Below are 21909 nucleotides of genomic sequence, written 5' to 3'. Positions count from 1 at the left end.
TCCCTGTTGGCTTTATTAAAAGGAGGTTATCTAACCTGCTGATTCGTCCCTATAGCGCACAGGACGCGGAGGATAAGGGTGAGATCCTTACCTTCATCCTTGGTGCAGTTTTTGTGTACTTTTTAATTTAATTCATTTGCTTATGAGGTGGTTGGTGCACTGGGGGCAGGACTCCCATCCCCAGTGCACTGATCTGGCTCTGCAGAGCCAGGAGGGACTGGACAGCTGGGGTAGATGGATGCACAAGGGGTGATAGTCCCATTCCCAGTGCACCAAACCCATTAGTGACTGCCAATACACCTATATGTGGTTACTAATGAACTTTATTCTGATACAAATGAGTTTTTACAGCGTATGTATTGGAAAGCTCTGCCTTGCTGAAGCACCGGCATCGTGGGGGATCAGCTGTCCGTATATTCTCCCTCTGTAACTACCTGGAGCAGAGAATTCTCTGCTCCGGGTAATTTAACCTCTTAAATGCTGCTGCTGTAAAGTCACGACAGTGGCATGTAACGCTTTCTGGTGGCCGCGCAGTGATATTCATGTGATTGTGAAGTTTGACTGATTGGGACACTTAGCACCATCCTGTCGGATTGGTGTTCTGTAGATAAAGTCTGCTCTCAGACAGGCTCTATGTACAGATCTCCGATAGTACTCATCTATGCTATGCTAATGATTGCATGTTTAACTGTAAAACAAAAGTGTGTGTTTTTTTTTTTTTTAAGTGTAATAAAAAGTTTTTAAAAGTATTAAAAACCCCTTATAACCCTCCCCAAAAAAGTTTGAAATCCCTCCTTGCCCATAATAAAAATATGTAACATAAAAAATAAACAGTTACAAATTGTAGTGTGCAGAATTTTGCAATCTAATAAAATATAACATTATCATTTTGGCATGGTAAATGGCATAAACAGGGGGGCGGGGGGGATACTAGGATTGCTTTTTAAAAAAAATATATGTATATTATAAAAAATAAAAACCAAAAGCAATCATAATTTTTTCTTTAATGTCAAAATGATATTAATAAAAACTAGAGATCATGGCACAAAAACCTCAACCAGCCCTGTAGGTGGAAAAATGAAAGTGCTCTAAGGCGGGGAGGAAAATTGCATTAATTTGATCCGAACATCCGGGCACCAATGACCTCGGTCATGAAGGGGTTAAATAAAAATACCTAGGAATGCCTTTGCCTGAAAGAAGTTCCTTTTACCTGAAAAATCTGTACAAATTAAACAGAATGTATTTATATTGATCATAAAAGGTGATAAGCAAAACAAGGTAAAAAAACAAAAAAAAAAAAACAAAAAAAAACAGAGAATAGATATTTTTTTTAAATTATTATTTCTACCTGGGTGGAGCAATGCAGATGAGCATCTTGACAATTTAATATCTATCCATCCATCTGTTTAATATGGATGAGCAAGGTCAAAGGCTTCAGATTTACAAATGTAATGAATTCCAAAACCGATTTTAATAGCCTTGAATCCAAAGAGACTTGACCTTAGATAGGTAGCGTTCCATGTGATGGAGCTGTGAAATGAAAGCAGAGAACTTCATTAGAGGATGGCCGCCTTATATTATTCCCAGCTATTGAAATCAGATTTAATAATTTAGCTTGATTAAAGCTCAAATTTGCATAATTGCGACAAAGCTGAAGAGGTCATCCTAGTAAAGGAAATGGAATAGTATTTAAATACTTGTCTTAAAAAACAATGGGAATGTTTATGGCCATTTGGTATTATCTCAGGTATAGCGTCTTATGCCCTAATGGACATGGTATGTACTATTTCTCGCACAGAATATGGACACTGTCATTTGTAAATTCATCCAAGTGTGTTTGTGCAGTCCACTCAACCTATTTGATTTTAAAAGGTTACTTTTAACGTACACAACAACTTGGTAAACTACGTTGGTATCCCCCCCCCCACACACACCTGTACTGGACTGTATAAACTCAGTGTGAACCCAGTCTAAGCACAGAATATGACATAACTTTGGTACAGCTTTGTCTACAGAATATTTTAGAGCTTTTGGTTTTTTTTAATCTAGGATGATAGGTATCCTTAAAGAGGACCTGTCACTCCTCATGCTAGGGTAACAGGCTCCCAACCCCCCGCTAGAGCACCTTATACTTACCTGATAGCGCCGGGTCCCGCTTCTTGAGACGGTCCGGTGACAGAGATTTCAGCGCCTGAAGCCCGGCGCGTGTGCTCCTGAGATGAGTCCAACTCACATAGAGAATGACTGGTGAGTCCGACGCTCCGTCATTCTCTATGAGCATTGGACTCATCTCCGGAACATGCGCGATCACATACATATAAGGTGCTCTAATAGTTGTAATTTTAGTGGCATGATATTGCAGTCATAATATTGCACAATCAAGGTTGCTATTTACCCTTGTGTGAAATGTAAAGGGACATATAACAATGCGGGCAATATAAACAAAAAAATAAATAAACAAAGCAATAAATAATTAATTTTAAAAAAAGCATGTCTGCCGGGTCTGAGTACATGATCTATAAAGTGAGCTGAGAGATTGTATAATGTATAATGATCTGTCTATTGTACATGCAGTTGATCAATCAGATCATACGTCTGTCACTTTAATTGTTCTATTTTATTATTATTATTATTATTATTATTATTATTATTATTATGTTTTTACCAAAGGAAAAGTGTTAAATCTTTCTATATAGTAACAATGCTTTTTCCCCTCTTCTTTTTTGCCATCTACGTAGGTACCATATCTGTCAATACTTTACGTACGCCTTATACAGCCCCTGGAGATAGCGAAATCCTTGACCTTGACGATGACTTATATCTCGGAGGTTTACCTGAAAATAAAGTTGGTTTGGTCTTTCCGACTGAAGTGTGGACTGCTCTTCTAAACTATGGATATGTAGGCTGCATAAGAGATTTATTTATAGATGGTCAGAGCAAAGACATACGCCAGATGGCCGAAATCCAAAGCACAGCTGGAGTAAAACCATCCTGCTCGAAAGAAACGAGTAAACCTTGCATTAACAATCCATGCAAAAATAACGGTGTATGTAGAGATGGGTGGAACCGATTTGTCTGTGATTGCTCAGGGACGGGCTACCTTGGCCGATCTTGTGAACGAGGTTAGTCATTGTTTATTACTATCATTATGCTTTTATAACATATATACAGTATGCATATTGTTCTTTGTTTTTCTAAACTAATAACCTCCTGACATATTTTCACCTTGTGCCTTGTGAATAAGTGAGGAAACACATCAGTAGTTACACTTAATGGGGTTGTGTGGAGAGTTATAAGTGTATTACCCCTCCTTGCCTCCTGGCAGCTTACTTTCTGCACCATGTCAACATTACTCTATAACTTAAAAGGGTACTCCAGTGGGGGGGCACTTTTTTGCTGGGACCACTCACCTCCCCGGGTTCCAGCGGCGGTTCCCGCATCGCAGCGCTCCGGTCCTTGGTTTCCGCCCGCTTCCTGGTGTCTGACGCGGGCCCGATCCCGCCTCCTTCACTGACTGGCTGAGCGGACCTGAGACGTCACGTCTCGGGCCCGCGTCAGACACCAGGACACCATGTAATATAATATAAAGACTGATGGTGGTTCACCAGATTATCAGCACTGGATGGTCAGTAGGGGCTAAGGGGTTGGTCCCCTGCTGGGGGCTTTAAAAAAGAAGATGTACTCACCTACCCTGATCCTCCACACCTACTATAGTAATATCTACCGCTTCCTGCTCATCACTGCTGCTTTCCCTGACATATCCTCCCCACCAGAACTGCCTGCTCAGCCAATCACTGACTAAGGTGATTGGTTACATGGACAGCTCTTGGAGGGATGACACATTACAGGAAGATGTGCAGAGACATGTAGACAGTTTGTTGGACAGGTGTGGAGGATCAGGGTAGGTGAGTAATTATATATATATATATATATATATATATATATATATATATAAATTCGATTATACTGAGAGCTTTTCAGTTTGCAGCTGACTGTGAATCACATCTGTTGTCAATCAAAACAAAAAGTTCCATCTTCATCCAATTCACTAAAGTCATAAAGGAGAAAGTAATTTTGCCATCATGTAACTGGTTTCTAATGGATTGATGGGGGCTCCCCCACTGTATAAGTGTATCGGTAATTAGCCTAGATTAATTAGAGACATGCTTCTAAGCCTTTTCAAGTAGACTGCCGGAAGAGAACGCACGTTCAGCCAGACCCTGTTGTCATGGTAATAGGCACAGATTCCAATGTCACCGTTCTTCTTGGGATGTTACTCTTTTATTTGAGTAGACGCTGTGACCTACAATGCTGCTGGTTTATAGGACCCTATTAGATCAGGACTGGTGTTTACAATAGTCCACGGCTTGTCATGCTCCAGCTGGTGCAGAACTACAAACTACAAGGCATGATGGGAGCTTTAGTTTCGTAGCACAGGGACTGTAAAAGGTTGGCGACATTAACCCAACCCCAGTGACAAGGAAATGGACATACAGTAACTTTAAGCATTTGTCATCATGCCGCTGGGATACTCTGCTCATTTACCCATTGCATTGCAAGCTATTTAATGTAAAGTGTTTAAGTAGGGGATCTCACTATGGGAATGTTGTAAATCACTGGCATAGACTAAGGGAATTTTATTCATGAAGTGGCGTAGCTACTATAGTGGTGACCATGTCACTGCTCCTGGGCCCTTGCTCTAAGGGACCCTATGGGCCCCGGGCCATGTCACTGCTCCTGGGCCATTGCTCTAAGGGACCCTATGGGCCCCGGGCCATGTCACTGCTACTGGGCTCTTGCACTAAGGGAGACTGCAGATTTGTTGTCTGTGAACATGTCCTGAGATATATGGGATGAGACTACCATCACAACATAATCACTGAAGGTTCCCTTAGATTAAGAACCATATTAGATGGACCAATATTTAGGAGCAAGCGAGAACTGACCTGTCATATGAGCGCTTGCTTACTACTTGTTTACTAACCTGCTATTACACGAACCATTAGCGAGCGGGAAGGTGTGTGGTGGGGGTTGGGTGGGGGGTATGGACATGAGAAGCTGTGGCAGGAATTGCACAGACGATCTTTAGATTGATCATAGAAGATGGCGGCAGTCTACTGCCACTGATCATCTTACAGAGAGTGACGGCCAGCAGACCGTCGCTATTCGGATTTTGGTTCATGCAGAAAGGCAGCGATCAGCCAACATCGTGCTGTGACATGAAACTTTGAAACGATTGTTGCTGTTATATGAAACAATTATCGCCCAGAATGACTGGTAATCCTCCAAGTATGGCTGGTAATCACTTTGTGTAATAGTACCCTAAAGTTGGTTGAACCTGCAGACTATGTTATATGGTGGCCTCCTCACTTTTCCCCCAACATATGACATTGGTGGAGAGAAGGGTCAGACATGTTGAAATTTTGACACTCAGTTGTTTTGCTCTGGGAGGGATAAGCCTCTACCTGAGCTGTCTGGGTGCAGCTTACCCCTCCACTATTCATAGAGGAAACATGGAGATATGACTGTGCTGAACGTCCATGTGTATGGGAAGGTTACGAGAGATTCTTATTGAAATTGTATGGTCATCTTAGCTATATGCTGTGTATGTCAGTGTGTAAATGAAGCCTTTTGATTGTCCTGATATTATGTTCAATGGGTTTCAAGAATCCCTACATTCAAGAAGTGATGGATATATCCGTAAAAAGCATCTACCAGAATGACTCTCTATTGACCTCCATCAGGTGATGAGAGTCTATGAATATTATTACCATGGATGTCTGTAGCTGCATTGGTGCAGTGTGAGAATAACCTGATTGTATGGATGCTATAGCATGTACTTATGTGAATGGCTAAAAAATAGGAAAATAGCCTGTAGATCAAGGATAACCCAAGCCAGTGTCAGACAGGCGAAACTCTAATCTTCACAGGATCAATTATTGATCATTGAAGAGATTTTCCTGGTTTTAGCAAGGAAAATGTAATTTGATGATGAAAGTTTCTGCATTTTTCTTTTATTCTTTCTGTCAATGGTTCACAAGATCCAGAGTTTAATCGTTTACCTGTCACTATAAAAAAAAAATTAACATGTCACAGGGACGTAGAGGATCTCATTTTTGATTGGTCAAGAACTTAAAGGGGTTATCCAGTGCTACAAAAACATGGCCACTTTCTTTCAGAGACAGCATGACTCTTGTCTCCAGTTCAAGTGGGGAAACTCCATTCTCTTCAATAGAACTGAGCAGTAAAACCTTGCCCAAGCTGGAGACAAGAGCGGTGCTGTCTCCCCAAGAAAGTGGCCATGTTTTTGTAGCGCTGGATAACTCCTTTAATGTTAACAAACAAGGACCATTATGCAGAAGCCCACTTCATTCCCCCACCATCAGTCATCTTCGTCCCGCCGCCCCATTGTCTTATAATGGAGGGGAAAGCTGGAGATTGCTGAGAGACAGAGAGTGTGACATGCGTTAGCACTTACGTCTTCAGGCTCTCCTCATTAGTTAGGTTCTGAACACTCAGACCCCCACCTATAAAAACATTTTAAATTTATTTTGAATTCCAGTGCCCATAAGGCCCTATTACAGATATTGCGATGCATCAGCCATCAGCCACTCATTTATTGACTTATCTGGTCATTCTGATTATTGGCTGTCAGCCGTTCATCTCTCCAGGAAACGTGTGGCCAGTGACTGATGCGGCTTCTTTGCTAAGGCCAGAAGTCATTCTGCTAGGTTAATGCCTGTTTCCAGGTGTAAATCATGATAACTTAGATGTGGGAGTAGGGCTTACCCCTGGTGTACACCACTGAAAACGCCAAAATCTTTCCATGATGTATGCCAGGTGCTCATGTTCGATAAATGTGTCCTATAGTCTTCTATGCATGTTTATAAGAAGCTTTCATAGAGATACATGGACAGGGACTTCCACCCTCAGCAAATTTGGGAGAGTCAGGGCCGTGGTCATGTGGTGTGATTCTTTAGTTCTTACTATATGGTTCCTATTTACTACAGAAGTCTGAAAATCGAAGGAAATTGATGCAAAACATGAGAAAGTTGCAAACTTTTCTTTGACCATTTAGCAAATAGAATAATTAGAATAGATGGGATGAAAGTTGATTATATGGGGTATCAGACATAAAGTTACCTAGTAGAATCCATCATGGACAGTATGAAAATATAGGCGATCCATTTCCCTGGGCTGTAACATATCTCCATGCAGAGAGGGCATTGTGCCTCCTATATAACACGTATTCATGTCACACATCTCCAATCCTCTGCCGCTGCATTACAAAAGGAAATGTAATGTTACCGCCACACAATACATATCACTGCAGTAATATATCTTGTTTCACGAAAATCATCATAGTAAGAAAGGAGCAAAGCACAACATAATGGGCGCCCCATGTTGTCTTTCTTGCTTAAGTGCTGCCACACAGGATCTGCTTGAGATTTCTAAAATTCTGATTGTCAGCAGGAACTACAAACAAGGAGCCCTGGGGGGTTTCTTTGGGTACTTTTTCATTTTTTTCCGAGACACGGTGTTTGAAATCAGTGTTTAAGATCGCAATGTAGACTTTAGAAGAAAATCAAACAAGAAAACATTAAAAACAAAGACAAAATATCAGTGTTCTTCAAGATTATAAAGTAAGACTTGTCCTTTCAAGAAAGGTTGCAGGTATTTCCTTGGCCAGGTGGGCTCATTTCAAGCATATTCGGATGCAGCCTGCCAAATTAGCCGGTGATCCTCATTTATCTTACTCTGCTACCCTCCGCTGATGGGTTCCTGTAAAGGGATATTAACAGGATGGAAGGAGACAAATGGATGGCTTCCAAAGGCGCTCGTACCCTTCAGGATTCAACAAAAGCTGAGTCCAACCGAAAGTGAACAGCAACTCTTTATTGGTAAAGGGACTTATTAGTGACCTCTTCATCAGGTCCTCAAAAAGAAAAAAAAATATATAAATAAACGTTACACATTAAATACTCCATTGCAGCCCCGGTGTTCCCTGCCATCACGTCCTACAGTGATGAGATATAACCACTTGTGATATAACCAGTACAACCACTTACTGGCCTCTGCAGACTCACGTCTACATACAATTATCACTGCTGAAGTTACGTATGCCGAGCCAGCAAGGAAAGAATGGAATAAACAGGATTTCATTTATAAATAAATCAAAATAAAACTAAATTTACTTTAACTGGGAAAAGTCCATTCCAGTCTTTCCATCATTCCAAAGCTGGCATTCCCATGCATGATGTCTGCAAATGTTTAAGAGCACCCTCAGTGACTACAAAATCCTTCTAGTGTAAAACTCTAACTAAAAAAAATGGAAGGAAGAAGAGAAGCATACAGCTGCAGTTTCTTAGTCTTATCATGAGACAGTAATGGGAGGTAAAGTTGCACATAGGAGGAACCGGATTGCCTCAGGAGAAACCTGGGCAGAGAGCAAGAAGAACACCGACTAGTGATGAGCTAATTGTATTCGATCGAATACTATGCTATTCAAGCTAATTGTTTTTGTTTGAATATTCAAATGAAAATGCTGTAAAAATTTGATTCACCCTCCCACATCCCCTGGTGCTTTTTTCCAGCCAATAAACATGCAGGGGGGAGGGACAGCCACTAGGAATAGACAGGACTTAAAAAAAAAAAAAAACTCTAACTGTGATTGGCTGGCTAAACTATGTCACCTCCTCCACTTGCTGGTTGGAGCCAGAGAGGGACAGACTGTATACAAGGGAGAATTAGCTTTTAGGTGAAGTTAGGTAGGAAGGGACCCTCAAAAGCACTTGTTAGGGCTAAAAGTATAGATAGCAGAGATGTAGAAGGTGTTTTGAGACAAAGTGTTCAGGGTCCTATTAGACAAAGCAATTTTTAACGTTTACCGACAAACTATAAACAATTGCAAACAAGATTGTTTATCGTTAACCTGAAATCGTTCACCATATTACACAGAACTACATATAGTCGTTAGTTCCGATTGTAATTGCGAACGTTACTACGATAGTTTACTCCATCTGATCCCAGCAAAACAATGAACAATGTGCAATTACACTGAACGATTAGTGAACGAATGTGGAATTACAGCAAACGATTAGCAAACAATAGTTACCAAACAGTAATCGTCCCATTTAATAGGGCCCTTCGGTAGGAAGGGACCCCCAAAAGTAAGATGCAGCCAGGCATGCTTCCCCTGCTGTCCCATATGCATCCAGAGGTTTTGGCATCATTTCCTGAGCTTTCATTGTGCACTCAGTGACCTCCTAGTGGTCGAATATTGATTTCAAAGTCCTGAGTATTTCTCTCCCATAGACTGTTATGGGATTTGATATTCAATTAAATATACGAATATTGGGGGCTATTCAAATCCAATTTTTTAATATTTCACGGGGGGCTCGGACTCAGAGTCCGCGCAATTTATCATTTTTTTCAGTGCAAAGATACGCCGCAAACCTACTCCACCTTTCAGGTGGCGTAGGTTTTCGGCTGTGCGCACCGACGCGCACAGAATTTATGTAGAGGCAGTCCGCCTCTACATAAATCTCCGTAGCGCCGGAGATGCGGGGACATTTATAAGTCCGGCGTAAAAAACGCCGGACTTAATAAATGTCCCCCATAGTATACACTCCTCCGGGATCCCTAGCGGCCGCAGGAAAAACTGACATGTCAGTTTTGTGCGGCTGCTATTCATTGAATAGCGGCCGCACAACACTGGCAATTTACACAATGGAGAGTGCAGCAACTTCAGTATCGGCCAGGAAGAACTTCACTGATATTGGCCATTCTGTGACACAGCCGGGTGGCAGAATGACAGGTGTTTCATGTAGTGTTGTCACGGCCGGGGCAGCGTCCCGTGTTCCGGGCCGCCACCGCAACCTCCTCCTGCCCCATGCAGCCGCCGGGGTCCTTGTGCAGGGACCCGGCGCTGCTGCTAGTTTGGCCCCTGGGGGCGCCTCACCTCTCCTCCGCTCCTGTCTCTCACTGTGCCGGCCGGCGCACGCGTCCCCGCCTCCTAGGGCGCGCGCACGCTGGCTGTCTCAGATTTAAAGGGACAGTGCGCTCCTAATTGGTCCACATGTCAATCACTCCCCTATAAGTTCCAGCTTTGCCCCCTTCCTGGTGTTGGAGCCTCTACATGCTTCCCATAAGCATTTGGCCCAGCTCCCTGTTGTTCCTTACCTTAGTCCTTGTCCCTTGTTCCTGTCTTCAGTCCTTGTCCCTAGTCCTTGCCCGCTGCCTTCCCATTGTTCCTGACTCCTGTCCGCCACCTGCCAGCAAGTCTACAGTCCTCTGCCTGCACTATCTCCTGCCTACTGCTCCTGCCACGCCTCGCCTCATCACTAGCAACCAAGCCAGGGGTAGCGACCTGGGGGTCGCCTGCCGCAGCAAGTCCAGCGTCCCCTTAGACTCCGCTCCCTGGTGAGGTTAGTGCCATCGCTGGTGACGGTCCAGTGGATCCACTACTCCAGGCGTTACAAGTGTGAACCTGGCCTAAAACTGTAAATTGAAGATGAGGATATTAATCAGAGGGTTGTAGCCGCAGTCTTATAGGTTCAGTGAAATCGTTTGAGGCAGAGAAGAGAGGTAAGATGGCATCTGGGGGCACAAAAACAGAGAACACAAAAAAATCAGGAAAAACCTTCCCACTCCCTTCCCTTCCCACTCGCTTGCTTCTTGTTCCCCCGCCTGCTACTCGCACTATTACATGTGCCAACAGCGAGCGAGGAGGAGCAGATAAGTGCAGGGGGCCGCAGGGAACTGAGGGGGGGGGCTGCCCAGGCGATCATCAGATTGTCCGGGGAGCCCATAGGAGACAGCAGCGGTCTGCTGCCACCAATCCTGTTACACAAAGAGACGGTAGTAGATCGTTGCCAGACTGATCGTTGGTGTTTCATCCTGTTGAAAGACAACGATCAACCGACATTTTGCATGTCAGCTGATCATTGTCTTCTATTACACAAAATAATTACCGGTCGTAACGGCCCATATAGGCCATAATTACCAATAATTGCTTTGTGTAAGAGGGCCTTTAGTATCAGTGAAATGGTAAAAGACATTAAAGAAAGGTAAAGAGGCATCCTGAAAATATCATGAAAAAAAAACCTTTTCACTCAAGCAGAATAGAAAGAGGAAATGGGCCGAGAGCAATAAAAAGACCAATGTTTCGGCAAATAAATTTTAGAAGATAAATTAAAGAGGAACTATCAGCAGGTTAGACAATCTAACCTGCTGATATGTCCCCATTGCACATGGGGCACTGAGGAATATGGTATGTCTCTTACCTTCCTCCTCTGCACTATTCCCATGCTGTTAGCAGTATAATTCTTGGTCCAGAGCACCGTTAGGAGCACTGCCCTACCCCCATATCACCGAGCCGCCCGCCCACTCTATTGATTATCATTAGAAGAAGCAGAGTGACCTTCACGATGGAGCCGGGGCAGTGGTCCTTACAGTGCTGAGACCGAGGATTACACTGCTAACCGCACAGGAACAGCGATGAGGATAGTAGGAGACATACCCTCCTGATCAGCACCATGTGCCCAATAGGGGGCGGTAAGCAGGTTGAATTCATCAAACCTGCTGATAGTTCCCCTTTAAATGGAAATATCTTCTTTTCCTTCCAATAGTCTGTAATTAGAATTTTCCTATCTGCATGCTCTCTGCAAATTCTCAGAAACCCCGGCTGGGTTCACACAGAGTAAGACAGCGGCTGTATGTAAAGTATGGCCAGAGCTGCACTTTACATTGTCTTCACTGTCAGTTTTGTGTGGTCGCAATTTAATGAATAGCAGCCACACAAAACTAACACGTCAGTTTTCTATGCAGATGCATAGTACAGAGTATACACTCCGTTCCGGAATTCCATAGGACACAATGTTATTTTAATTTTCAATAAATAGTTGTGTGAACTTAGCCTCAAACTGTAAACTGAAGATGAGGGAGGTAAAATAGCTCCAGTTTTCAAATGTACTATGAAAGGAAGATGGAAAGGGAAGCGATATGCGGGAGACACTTGATTGGATAAGAGCAGACAGCCCACTGAGGGGGAAAAAAGCCATCTTATAAAATAATTTTTTATGCAAAGAATTTTTTTTTTAATTTTGTCTCCAGAATGGTTGAGATATTTTGTTACTACATTAAAACGATAAATCAAGGAGGAAAAAAGAAGTAAAACTATTACGCTTTGTGCGTTTAGAAGTAAATAGTGTACGGGCATTCTAAGGTAAAATAAAATCTACACCTTTAAGAAATGACTCACGGCATGAAAAAATGTATTGGTTTAGAAGCGTCTCCAGTTTCATCAAATAATATTGTCTGGAATGTCTTGTTTGACTCATGGGCAAGCTTCTTTTTATATAGGGGAGGGTCAGAGAGCCGAGCTGTGTCTGTCACAGTGTATTGTTATATCCACCATAGAGTAGACTCCAATATGTTAAACCGTTAGGTGCATAAAACAATGAATATACCCAGGAATTGGAGAGTCAGTGTTCCACCTCGAAGCCTTCTGTTGATTGGTTGCCAGCTTTGATGCTGCGGTCTTTCCCTTTGCCGTGTGCAGTGAAGCTGGCAAAGGGTTGAACCAAACTGTCAACTGAATTACAAAATCATTCAATTAGGTAAGCAATGTGTACCACCCTGTGGCAAAATCCAGCTACTGCATATGGTCGGAGTGGAGATAAATGAGCAAGAAAAACTGCTTGCATATTGCCATCATTTCGACAGGAAAAAGGCAACATATGCTGATTTGCAAATAAAGAGGAGACATGCATATCAATAATGCGGTTGGCAGGACCATTTTTTATCTAATTTCTTCTCATCTGTTTCGGTTTTTTCCATTCTTCTATCTATATTATTAAATAATCCTGATATCTTGCAGTTCTCATTCTCACCACTGGGACTAAAACTAAGCTGAGACTTCTTGTTTTGTCTGTGGTGATAAGAGGAGGCTGCAGTAAAGTGATCTGTACAGCATTGCAGCGTCATGTGACACCAGTAGATAGAGGAGACAAAAGCAGCTCCCTGTGGAATGATCTCCTCACAGGTCACAGAGCGCGCTCAGTAATGTCTCACATTCATTTCAAAGGGACAGAGTTTGTCTATTGCTGTCTATGTCCATGAGCCAGGCTGTAAAGCATGTCACTAAATGCTGTTTAGAAGAGCTCAGGCCAGATGGCCTCCCCCATAACAATGAACAAAGATTGAAATAATACATTTTTTTTTTTTTTAAATAATAACTTACAGTCAAAAAATAGAAACAGATTAGAATAAATGAAGCTTTTTATCTGACTCTAATCAGTAAAAGAAAATTCAGGTGACACATTCCCTTTAAATCATTTGCACAATTTGCATCTGTTGTGCAATCGAAATGACTGTCATGGGACTGAATGTAACACTATGTAGTAGAAACACATTAGTAAAGATCACAGATATGGTATATATGTTAATATGGCTGGGGGCCTCAAAACAACAACTGGCACGGCTGTTTCTGGGTTTTAAAGAATGTTTTATAAGGAAACAAGAAAGCAAAGGGATTACCAGCAGCCAAACCAAAGCCAATCACTATCTACTCTATTATTATGGTTATTCAATCTTGGGGGCCCCAAAGCAAAAAGGCAATAGGACCCTACTTCTCCAGAATTACCATCAGCTCTAGTCAAATTTCTACCCCCATTCACCATGCGCCATTTCTATTACTAGTATCTCATATAGAGTCCATGAAACTCATCCTATATATCCACAATCTTCGCTTTATGTTATTAGTATCTTTTGTCTTCCAACAATATACAGTATGTTTAATAATGATGACCATGCTTCAGTTGGATCGCTCCTCATTTGAATACCAGTGGCTGGAGATATTGGATGCAGCCCCAGGAGGTCCTGATGGATGCGGCCTGTGGCTTATGGCTGTATCCCTCCTGGAAAACATGGATAAGCCATAGGCTGTGTCCGCCAGGACTCTCTAGAGCGGCATCCATCGTCACGCTCATTAAGTCATGCTCATCTCCATTTTCCGAGTCTTAGGCAGTAGCTCAGTATAGGGGGGAGCCATAGGGGCGGGTGCTCAAAGTGAAGGGTTCTTATTGGTACAAAATCTAAAGGCTTTTGAGCCCCCTAACCTTTAATGAGTCGGTGATGTAAGTAGTAAATAGTATTGAGCAAACTTTATGGAAGTCCCTACACTTCTCAGAACCCGAACACTCTGTATTTAACTCCCGATGCCTGGAGAAGTCTGATACAGCCCTAGGGAGTCCTGGAAATCCTGTATACAGCCTATATGCTTTATCCATGTTTTCCAGGCAGTCCTTGGGCTGTCTCCACCTTCTTCAGACGCGGGGAGTGAAATGCTAAGCATTCGGGTTCTGAGAAGCTGACGAACTTGGACTATTTCATAGAGTTATCTCCACACTAATGGTAATGCATAGAGTGGACACGCGGACTGCAACAGGACATTAGCCAGGGTGGGTGGCATATGGTGCTTTCAGCATAATTTTTCATGAAAAGTCCATATAGGAGCCTATTGCTGAACCCTGTACTTGAGTGGTGATGTGTGCACTGTATCACTGCTGCTTGTTTAACATTCATAAAAACATATAGGGGGCACAATACTTGCTTTACCTTGTCTTGCAAATATATAGTAGGAAGCAGTGACACTTGCATTATATGCATCACCGTTTCTTTTCTATTCACTGCATTGGATTTGGCGATACAATACTTACCATGCCCCTGACGCTGGCAGCCCACACTACACCATCGTGCCTAGCTTTTCCAGCACAGATTTGGTAACATTTGACTTTATTTCACAATCTTCCCGGAATATAATTAGTATTTATCCCCTGCTATTAAACATAGTAAAATATCACATTGCAGATGGCGGCCACTAATTGTCATTGATATATTCATCCTTCTAATAGTCCATAATAGCCCCATCTCTGCTCCAATTTCCCAGGGTTCCATGACCCTCTCCTTAATCCTTCTGGCTATAACAGAAGTAATTAGACCTAGAGATATGATGCGACTTAGACTTCTAGTCCTTGCTTTCCGAAAGTGACATAAGACCTGGGCATGCAGAATCTCCGCAGTGCTTCTGGTACACAATAGAGGAAGCCATCAATCATACTGAGGCCGCTCATCTCTCCAGCCAAGCAGATTCCAGACACCTAGCCTAACACGCCATGGCAGCATTTTCTGAAGCTCAGCTAAATTTAACTGTTACGGTGACTGTAACCTTACTCCTAAGACAGGAAAACTTATGATTTACAAGGATTTCTATCACAAATGATATATACCAGACCGGATCTCATCTGTAGCTCGTAGGGCTAATATACATATCGTAGCTCAGCTAATAAAATGTTTCAGGCACAATCTGTCCCTCCCCTATGGAGCACGCCAGGGGGTTAGATGACTTACCAAAGGTCAGAATGCTGAAGCTGGAAGGTGAATGAGGCTTTGCTGGGAGAGTTAGCATGTTAACCATCTGCACTCTTAATGTAATGTAACAGAGCTGGAACATTGAGCTGTGAATGGGAAAATATATTTACATTTACAGGATGTGAAGATGAGGATGGGGTTATTGCATTCTTTATTTATTTATTTACAAATAGAAACCGTCCAAGTATACAACAGACAAGGTACGACCATACAATGCCATAGGATACATACATCCAATAGATGCAACTAGGACAAGAATAAACAAAGTGGATACACATTACAGTTGAATAGACAACATAGTAACAAAGGAAATTCATGCAGCTATAGCAGATCATCATGTAATAGGATGGCCATGCGTGGGTTTTAGAAAAGAAGGTGGAATGGGTCTCTATTTAGCACAGTGAAGACTCTTAATCCATCATGCACAATGGATGGCAAATCGCAAGCATAACATATAGCAGATTAACACAAACCTATGGTCTCCTGTTACACATATCATAGAGACCACCCATGTACAGTAGTTACTATGAGGCCCCTGAAAATAGGAGCCGCATACTTAGTATGTTAGGGGATCTCATCCATGGGGGGGGAGAGAATGAAATGGACAAACCTCAAAAAGAAGTCTAATTTTATATTTTCTATAAGTTATTGTTATTAATAATAATAATAATAATAATTATAATAATGATAATAATAATAGTCAGAATTGACAATTTACAGGAAATCCCATTCCCGCATCATGCGTGCTACTAATAGGGTGAGCAGTGCTCCCTAGCTCAGGTCTCCTTGTATAATGCCAATGAACCTTCGGTAAGGATGAGCGAATCTTGAACATCTACTTGTTGGATGCAGTCTTTAAGAGTTCTGGAAAACACAAAATGTCATGTCCATGCCTGATAAGACATCTGTGCCGCCGTCTAGAGGGAAAAAACGACCTCTGTGGCAAAGGTTATGTTTTTGGCCCCAAGTTTTTGTTTATTCTGTGTGTTTTTAGCTCAGTCTGAACACTGCTTTACCACTCACTGCCCCACCTACCTCACCCATGTCTGCTCGGCTGAGTTCCTTCGGCCACTTTGGAGTTAACTTGGTTTAGTTTTGGTATTCTGTGACTGGCCGGTCTCCTGCCAGTCAGTGTATTTAGTCAACAGGTGTCTGTGGTTGGAGATCAGGAGACTGGTCCAATAATGTTTATCTCCTATAAAGCTTCTCCAGTGTGTTTTCCCCTTGCTGGATATTAAGTCTGGATCCCTTCTACCGAGCCAAGTTCCTCTGCGGTTTTCTGTGTTATTCCCTGGCTTTCCTGACCCTTGCATCAGCACCCTGACTATCCTTGCCTTCCGTCTGCTCTGAGCATTTGCTACATGACCTGATTATCCATTTGTCTCAGATTTTGTACCTCTGCTTTCCTCTGGTTTTGACCCTCCATTATACTGTGTGTCTGTCTTGCCTATGTTTTGTGTGTCACGTACAAAACGTACAAAACTTTAGGGCTAATAGTGGCAAATAGGCGGGGGCAGTCGCGGGGGTTAGTGCAGAGTGTACTGTCTCTGTCTTCCCCATCTCTTCCCTGACCAAGTGGTACCAATATCCAGTCATAGCATATAGCCTGTGGCTATGTTCACCCACTGTCAAAATGATAGCCATTGTTTTAAAAATAATGGCTGTTGTTTACCATTAAATAACGACCAGCTAATAAAAAGGGCTATCATTTTAAGGCTATGTTTACACTGCGTATGAATCCGTCCGTAGTGCGAACCGCGAATATACGCACGTAGTTTTGAGGTTGATGCGTTCGCTTGAAAGTATACGATATACTCCCGCAGAATGCACACTACGTATGAGCTTACGGCTGGATCGTATACGGCGCCGTGAAAAATGAAGAAGACCATTGTTTGAGGACGGAAATGTTGAGACTCACGGCCGTGGATTTCCATGCGGTCCTGTACAAAGTACTTATTTCAGCCAAATTGAACTTGATTTTTCGATCCAAAAGGTTCTGTGTGGTTTACGGGGCTGGGCGAAGATTTCCAAGTAAATGACCTGTTTCAGATCGCTTCGAAACAAGCTAGGGAAGCATAACTGTACTGCGGGCGTATGTTCGCGGTTCGTACGCATCCGGCCGCATGTCTATTTTTCCCACGCCCGTAGTTTCAGCCGCACATGTACGGCGGCGTACGATCTACGGACGGATTCATACGCAGTGTGAACATAGCCTAACAGTGTGTAAACATAGTCTATGTATGTATCCTTGTTTTCCAGGCAGCCTTAGGACTGTATCTAACTTCTGTAGCCACCGGTACTCAAACTGTGCCCGATTGGGTTTGGACGAACCGGAGCATGTTTGAGGTTTTCTCATCTCGAGGGCCAAGCACAACCACAACCACCGCGCCTATTGCATGTAGTGGTCAAAATCAACTCTAGAAAGGAGGAGCATTGCCCTAAATAGCCGGGTATTGTTGGGTTAGTTGTGAAAGGTGTTCACTGGTGTAAGCATTTCTAACTTTAATAATATAGAGTTCCTATTAGGTGATATATCTCCATTATGTTGGATTACAAAACAAGGAAAACCTCTATATAACCTCATCCGCCCAAGAGCTACAGCAGGGAACACTTATACCAGGGAGCAAACAATAACACTATTATCACCATCAATGAAAGCAAGAAGAATGAAATCCTATACAGCCCGGCCGCACATTCATCACTGGAGATGTACTATACTATTACATGGAGTTGATTTTATGACATCGAGGGCTTTGCTTTGCATATGCTTTGTTTTTCTTTTATTTGACTCTAAATCTGACTTTATAAGAGTTTTAAAGCCCACGATTTATAGAGGCAACAACATGCACTTTTATTTTGTTTTTTTTTTTTTATCTTGCAGTCGTAAAAGGAAGCGTGATTTATTCTGGCATTATGATCTTTCCCTGATTGTACATAAAACAAAAAAACATCAGTCTAATCTCAGGGTTGGTTTAGTTTTTTTTTTTTTTTTTATGGAATGCGGCAGATGGAATGACAGATGTCACATCAATATAATTTGGCTCACACTCTTATTTCATTTCCATTGTTGAGCACAGCAGGAGCCTATCTTTAGGTTAAGACTCTCGTAGGTATACAGTGTATAGGTTGTAGGATATACCTCCTCCCAGGTGCACTAGTAAATGCTGCCTTGCACTTTTGTGAGTATGAGAATTAGTGTGCCTATAGCAGAACATGTCTCCCATGTGACACTGTAATATTTATGGGGATATAACTAGTTTATGTAATTGCTTCTCATCTAATATTCCATTATGCCTTTTTTTTCCATTTGTGGTTCTTATGTTTTCTTTTTGTGATGTCTATAATTATAATACGTGGTTTCGGTTGTTTTTCTTATTGTGATATTGCATTGAAGCTTTTAGAGATACAAGTCTGGTTGCCCATTTTTCTCATCCTTTTATGTTATAGTTTTATATAGAGCGAGTTCACACCTAGTATATCGGAATTATGTGTGACCTCAGTCTAGTTTGCTTTTCATGTGTAATTGTAACAAGAGACAAACGTATGAATAAACATTAGAGGATCACCAGAAAAAAGTACATATAGGAGATAAATAAAAGTATGCGCACCATGATTGTGGGAAAAAAAGAAAACAATAGGACCTTTGTAAGTCAAATGAAAAAAGGAGATGTTTTTACCTCTTTACAATTTTTTTTAAGGTCTTAATTTGGCATTTTACATTTTTCATTACATTATTGCAATAGGCTAACTAAACCCTCACCTGGCTGCAGTCTACATCTCTGCCACTGGATGGCCATACAGAGACTCGTATAGCATATACAGTACAGCATATCAGCTGGCAGCCTAGCACCAGTGCTCAAACTGTCTGTCTGTCTCTGATCGAAGTCCTGCAATCCCTTAGGCAAGGAAGGACAAATCTGTACAATACAGCAGTATGACATCCCTAATGAGACATGCATATTTTGCCTCTGCTAGATCGTCGCTCGTTTATTGGGCCTATTACACGCCCCGATAATCGTTTAGCGACGGCTGCAGGGACATTGTTACCGATGTCTTTTCAGCCCTTGCTTAAACACCATACATCTTCTCCTGTGCTCCTTCTTCCTCCTGGTCCTGCGAGCAGCAGCAGCTTCAGTGCGGCCTGTCTGAGCTGACAAACCGCTCAGCCAATCACTGACCGTGGTGGTTCTGGCCAGTGATTGGCTGAGCGGTCTGTCAGCTAAGACAGGCTGCACTAAAGCTGCTCCTGCACATGGGACCGGGAGGAAGAAGAAGCACAGGAGAAGACCTACTACATGTGTCGGTAAAGCATGGTGCTTGCAAAATCGTCGGTCGCCCGCCGCACATCCCTATTCCACGCAACGATTTGCAGTCGGTGTCCGATGATTTTAGGTTTGAACCTTAATAAACGATCAGCCGATGACACGATCATCGGCTGATCGTTGTCTCTATTCCATGGAGCAATAATCTGCCGAATTGGCCAAATTATCGCTCCGTGGAATAGGACCCTTAGTGCTTTGGTAGTGTTACCCTGCACGAAAAGGCTGCGAAAGGGAATACCCACCACTATGTGCAGACCTATTCAAAAAGTATAAGGAAACCTATTATATAGATTTCTGCATCATAACTCATAGTTATGCATCATATGCATAACTATAGGCCCATTGCAATAGAATGGCTAGCCTCGCTTGTCTGCATGTTTCCTCAATTGTGCTCATCAACTATGGACCTTATATCTAGACACAGGTAAAGCTATAGGAAATGCATAGGTAGCAGTTCCCTTCAAGCCCTGATACCAGAGGTCAAAGGTCCCTCTACCCCATAAGAGGACTCAAGTATTATAAATGACGCATGGTAGAGAGGGTCCCCATTACAGATTTTGCATTCTGTTGTGAGAGATTTAAGTCCTGTCTCTGATCTAGACCTTTAATACATTGTTCTTTTTCCCAACACTTACACGTCAAAAAAAAGGAGAAAGAAAAAAAATTGCTTACCCAAGTAATGATGAAATTGGACAGAAAACATGTACTAAAATGGTAACAGAAGGAGAACAAGTTCACCTGAGCACTTAGTCGGGCCTGTCCTCTATCTCAAGGTTGTTTGTATTGTATTCTGGTAAATGCAATCAGCAGAGAGACGAGAAAGCATAAACCTGTGCCGAGGAAAGCAGCGTCTGATGGATACCGGCTTTATAGTTGACGTTTACCACCTTTTTCTTCTCCTTGCTTTATATCTTGCTTTGTTTCACGCCAACAAACATGATAAAAAAAAATTCACGAATGTTATTAATGTAGGCAACGAATCAGCAAAACACAAAAGAATTTACATGACTCTTTTGATTTTCAGAGGCCACAGTTCTCAGCTATGACGGAAGCATGTTTATGAAGGTTCAGCTCCCCATGGTCATGCATACGGAGGCAGAAGATGTGTCACTGCGCTTCCGCTCTCAGCGAGCTTATGGTATATTAATGGCGACTACTTCCAGGGACTCCGCAGATACCCTACGTTTAGAACTGGACGCTGGACGCGTAAAACTAACGGTCAATTTAGGTAACCCTTAAAGAATCCAAAAATTAACCTGTTTATTCATTTCAAATCGCATTTAGGCTATTTTCACGCACAGTAAAATAAAGACAAAAGACGACAGTATAATAGGTATAAAATATGGCCGTATTTTAAATCAAATAATGGGCTTAAAGTCTATGAAAAAGTCTGTGCACACATTGTAAAAAAAAAAAACGAAAAATGTTTGTACCGTGTGTGCACAGACAGCTGTTTCTCCAAAGACTTTAAGGTAGCACATTATTAAATTAAAAATACGGCCGTGTTTTATACTTTTCTTTACTGTGTGTGACCATAGCCTTACTCTTGCTTGCTCTCACATAATTCACTTTTTTATTAATTTTTTTGCTCATTTTCCATCTTATAACATTTCATCTCCAATTCATCTCAGTTGGAAAAGAGAAGACAAATATCGCTGTTTTACAATCTTCAATGTGTTGTGGAACCACGAAAGGTTAAAATAAATATTCTCTCGAGTGCTGCGGACTACTGTTTTATTGCCTGGGCTTCTCTTTTTGAACAATCACTTTTACACTATTTCATCCTTAAAATTAATTTGCCTTTTTAATTTTTTTATTTTTATTTTGTGGTTGCATTTTCACGTTTTCAATCAAAAGTGAACAATAACCCTTCAATGACCAAGGTCTGCGGCCCTTAGCAAACAGTCTGGAGAACATCATCCACACAATTTCTTTCACAGAATAATGCACTGATGGCTCAGATCAAACAGACATTAAAATTAAAGAAATTAAACAAAAACAAAAAAGTAAATATAAAAAAAGTACAAAACATACAAAATGACCTTTCCATGCATTCTACATTAAACATAGAATTATTGTTTTTGAATAGCACTGACGTCTATAACAAGGTAACCACAATATTTTTGAACTGTTGCAATTTTTTTTAAGCTGAAAG

At 41.9% G+C, this 21909-nt stretch overlaps 1 protein-coding gene across 10 annotated transcripts in view; it reads left to right on the top strand.

Annotated features, from left to right (window-relative positions):
• NRXN1 (neurexin 1) overlaps positions 1 to 21909 on the top strand; it is a 1072395-nt gene that overhangs the window by 512318 nt on the left and 538168 nt on the right. For all 10 annotated transcript variants that reach the window (XM_069954855.1, XM_069954851.1, XM_069954854.1 and 7 more), the window contains 2 exons: positions 2739 to 3122; positions 20779 to 20982. In XM_069954855.1, coding sequence (XP_069810956.1) covers positions 2739 to 3122; positions 20779 to 20982 — 588 coding nt within the window. The remainder of the gene's footprint in view (positions 1 to 2738; positions 3123 to 20778; positions 20983 to 21909) is intronic.

The sequence above is a fragment of the Dendropsophus ebraccatus genome, chromosome 15, assembly GCF_027789765.1.
Source record: "Dendropsophus ebraccatus isolate aDenEbr1 chromosome 15, aDenEbr1.pat, whole genome shotgun sequence".
Lineage (NCBI taxonomy): Eukaryota > Metazoa > Chordata > Amphibia > Anura > Hylidae > Dendropsophus > Dendropsophus ebraccatus.
This window is presented reverse-complemented; position numbering and strand designations above follow the sequence as displayed.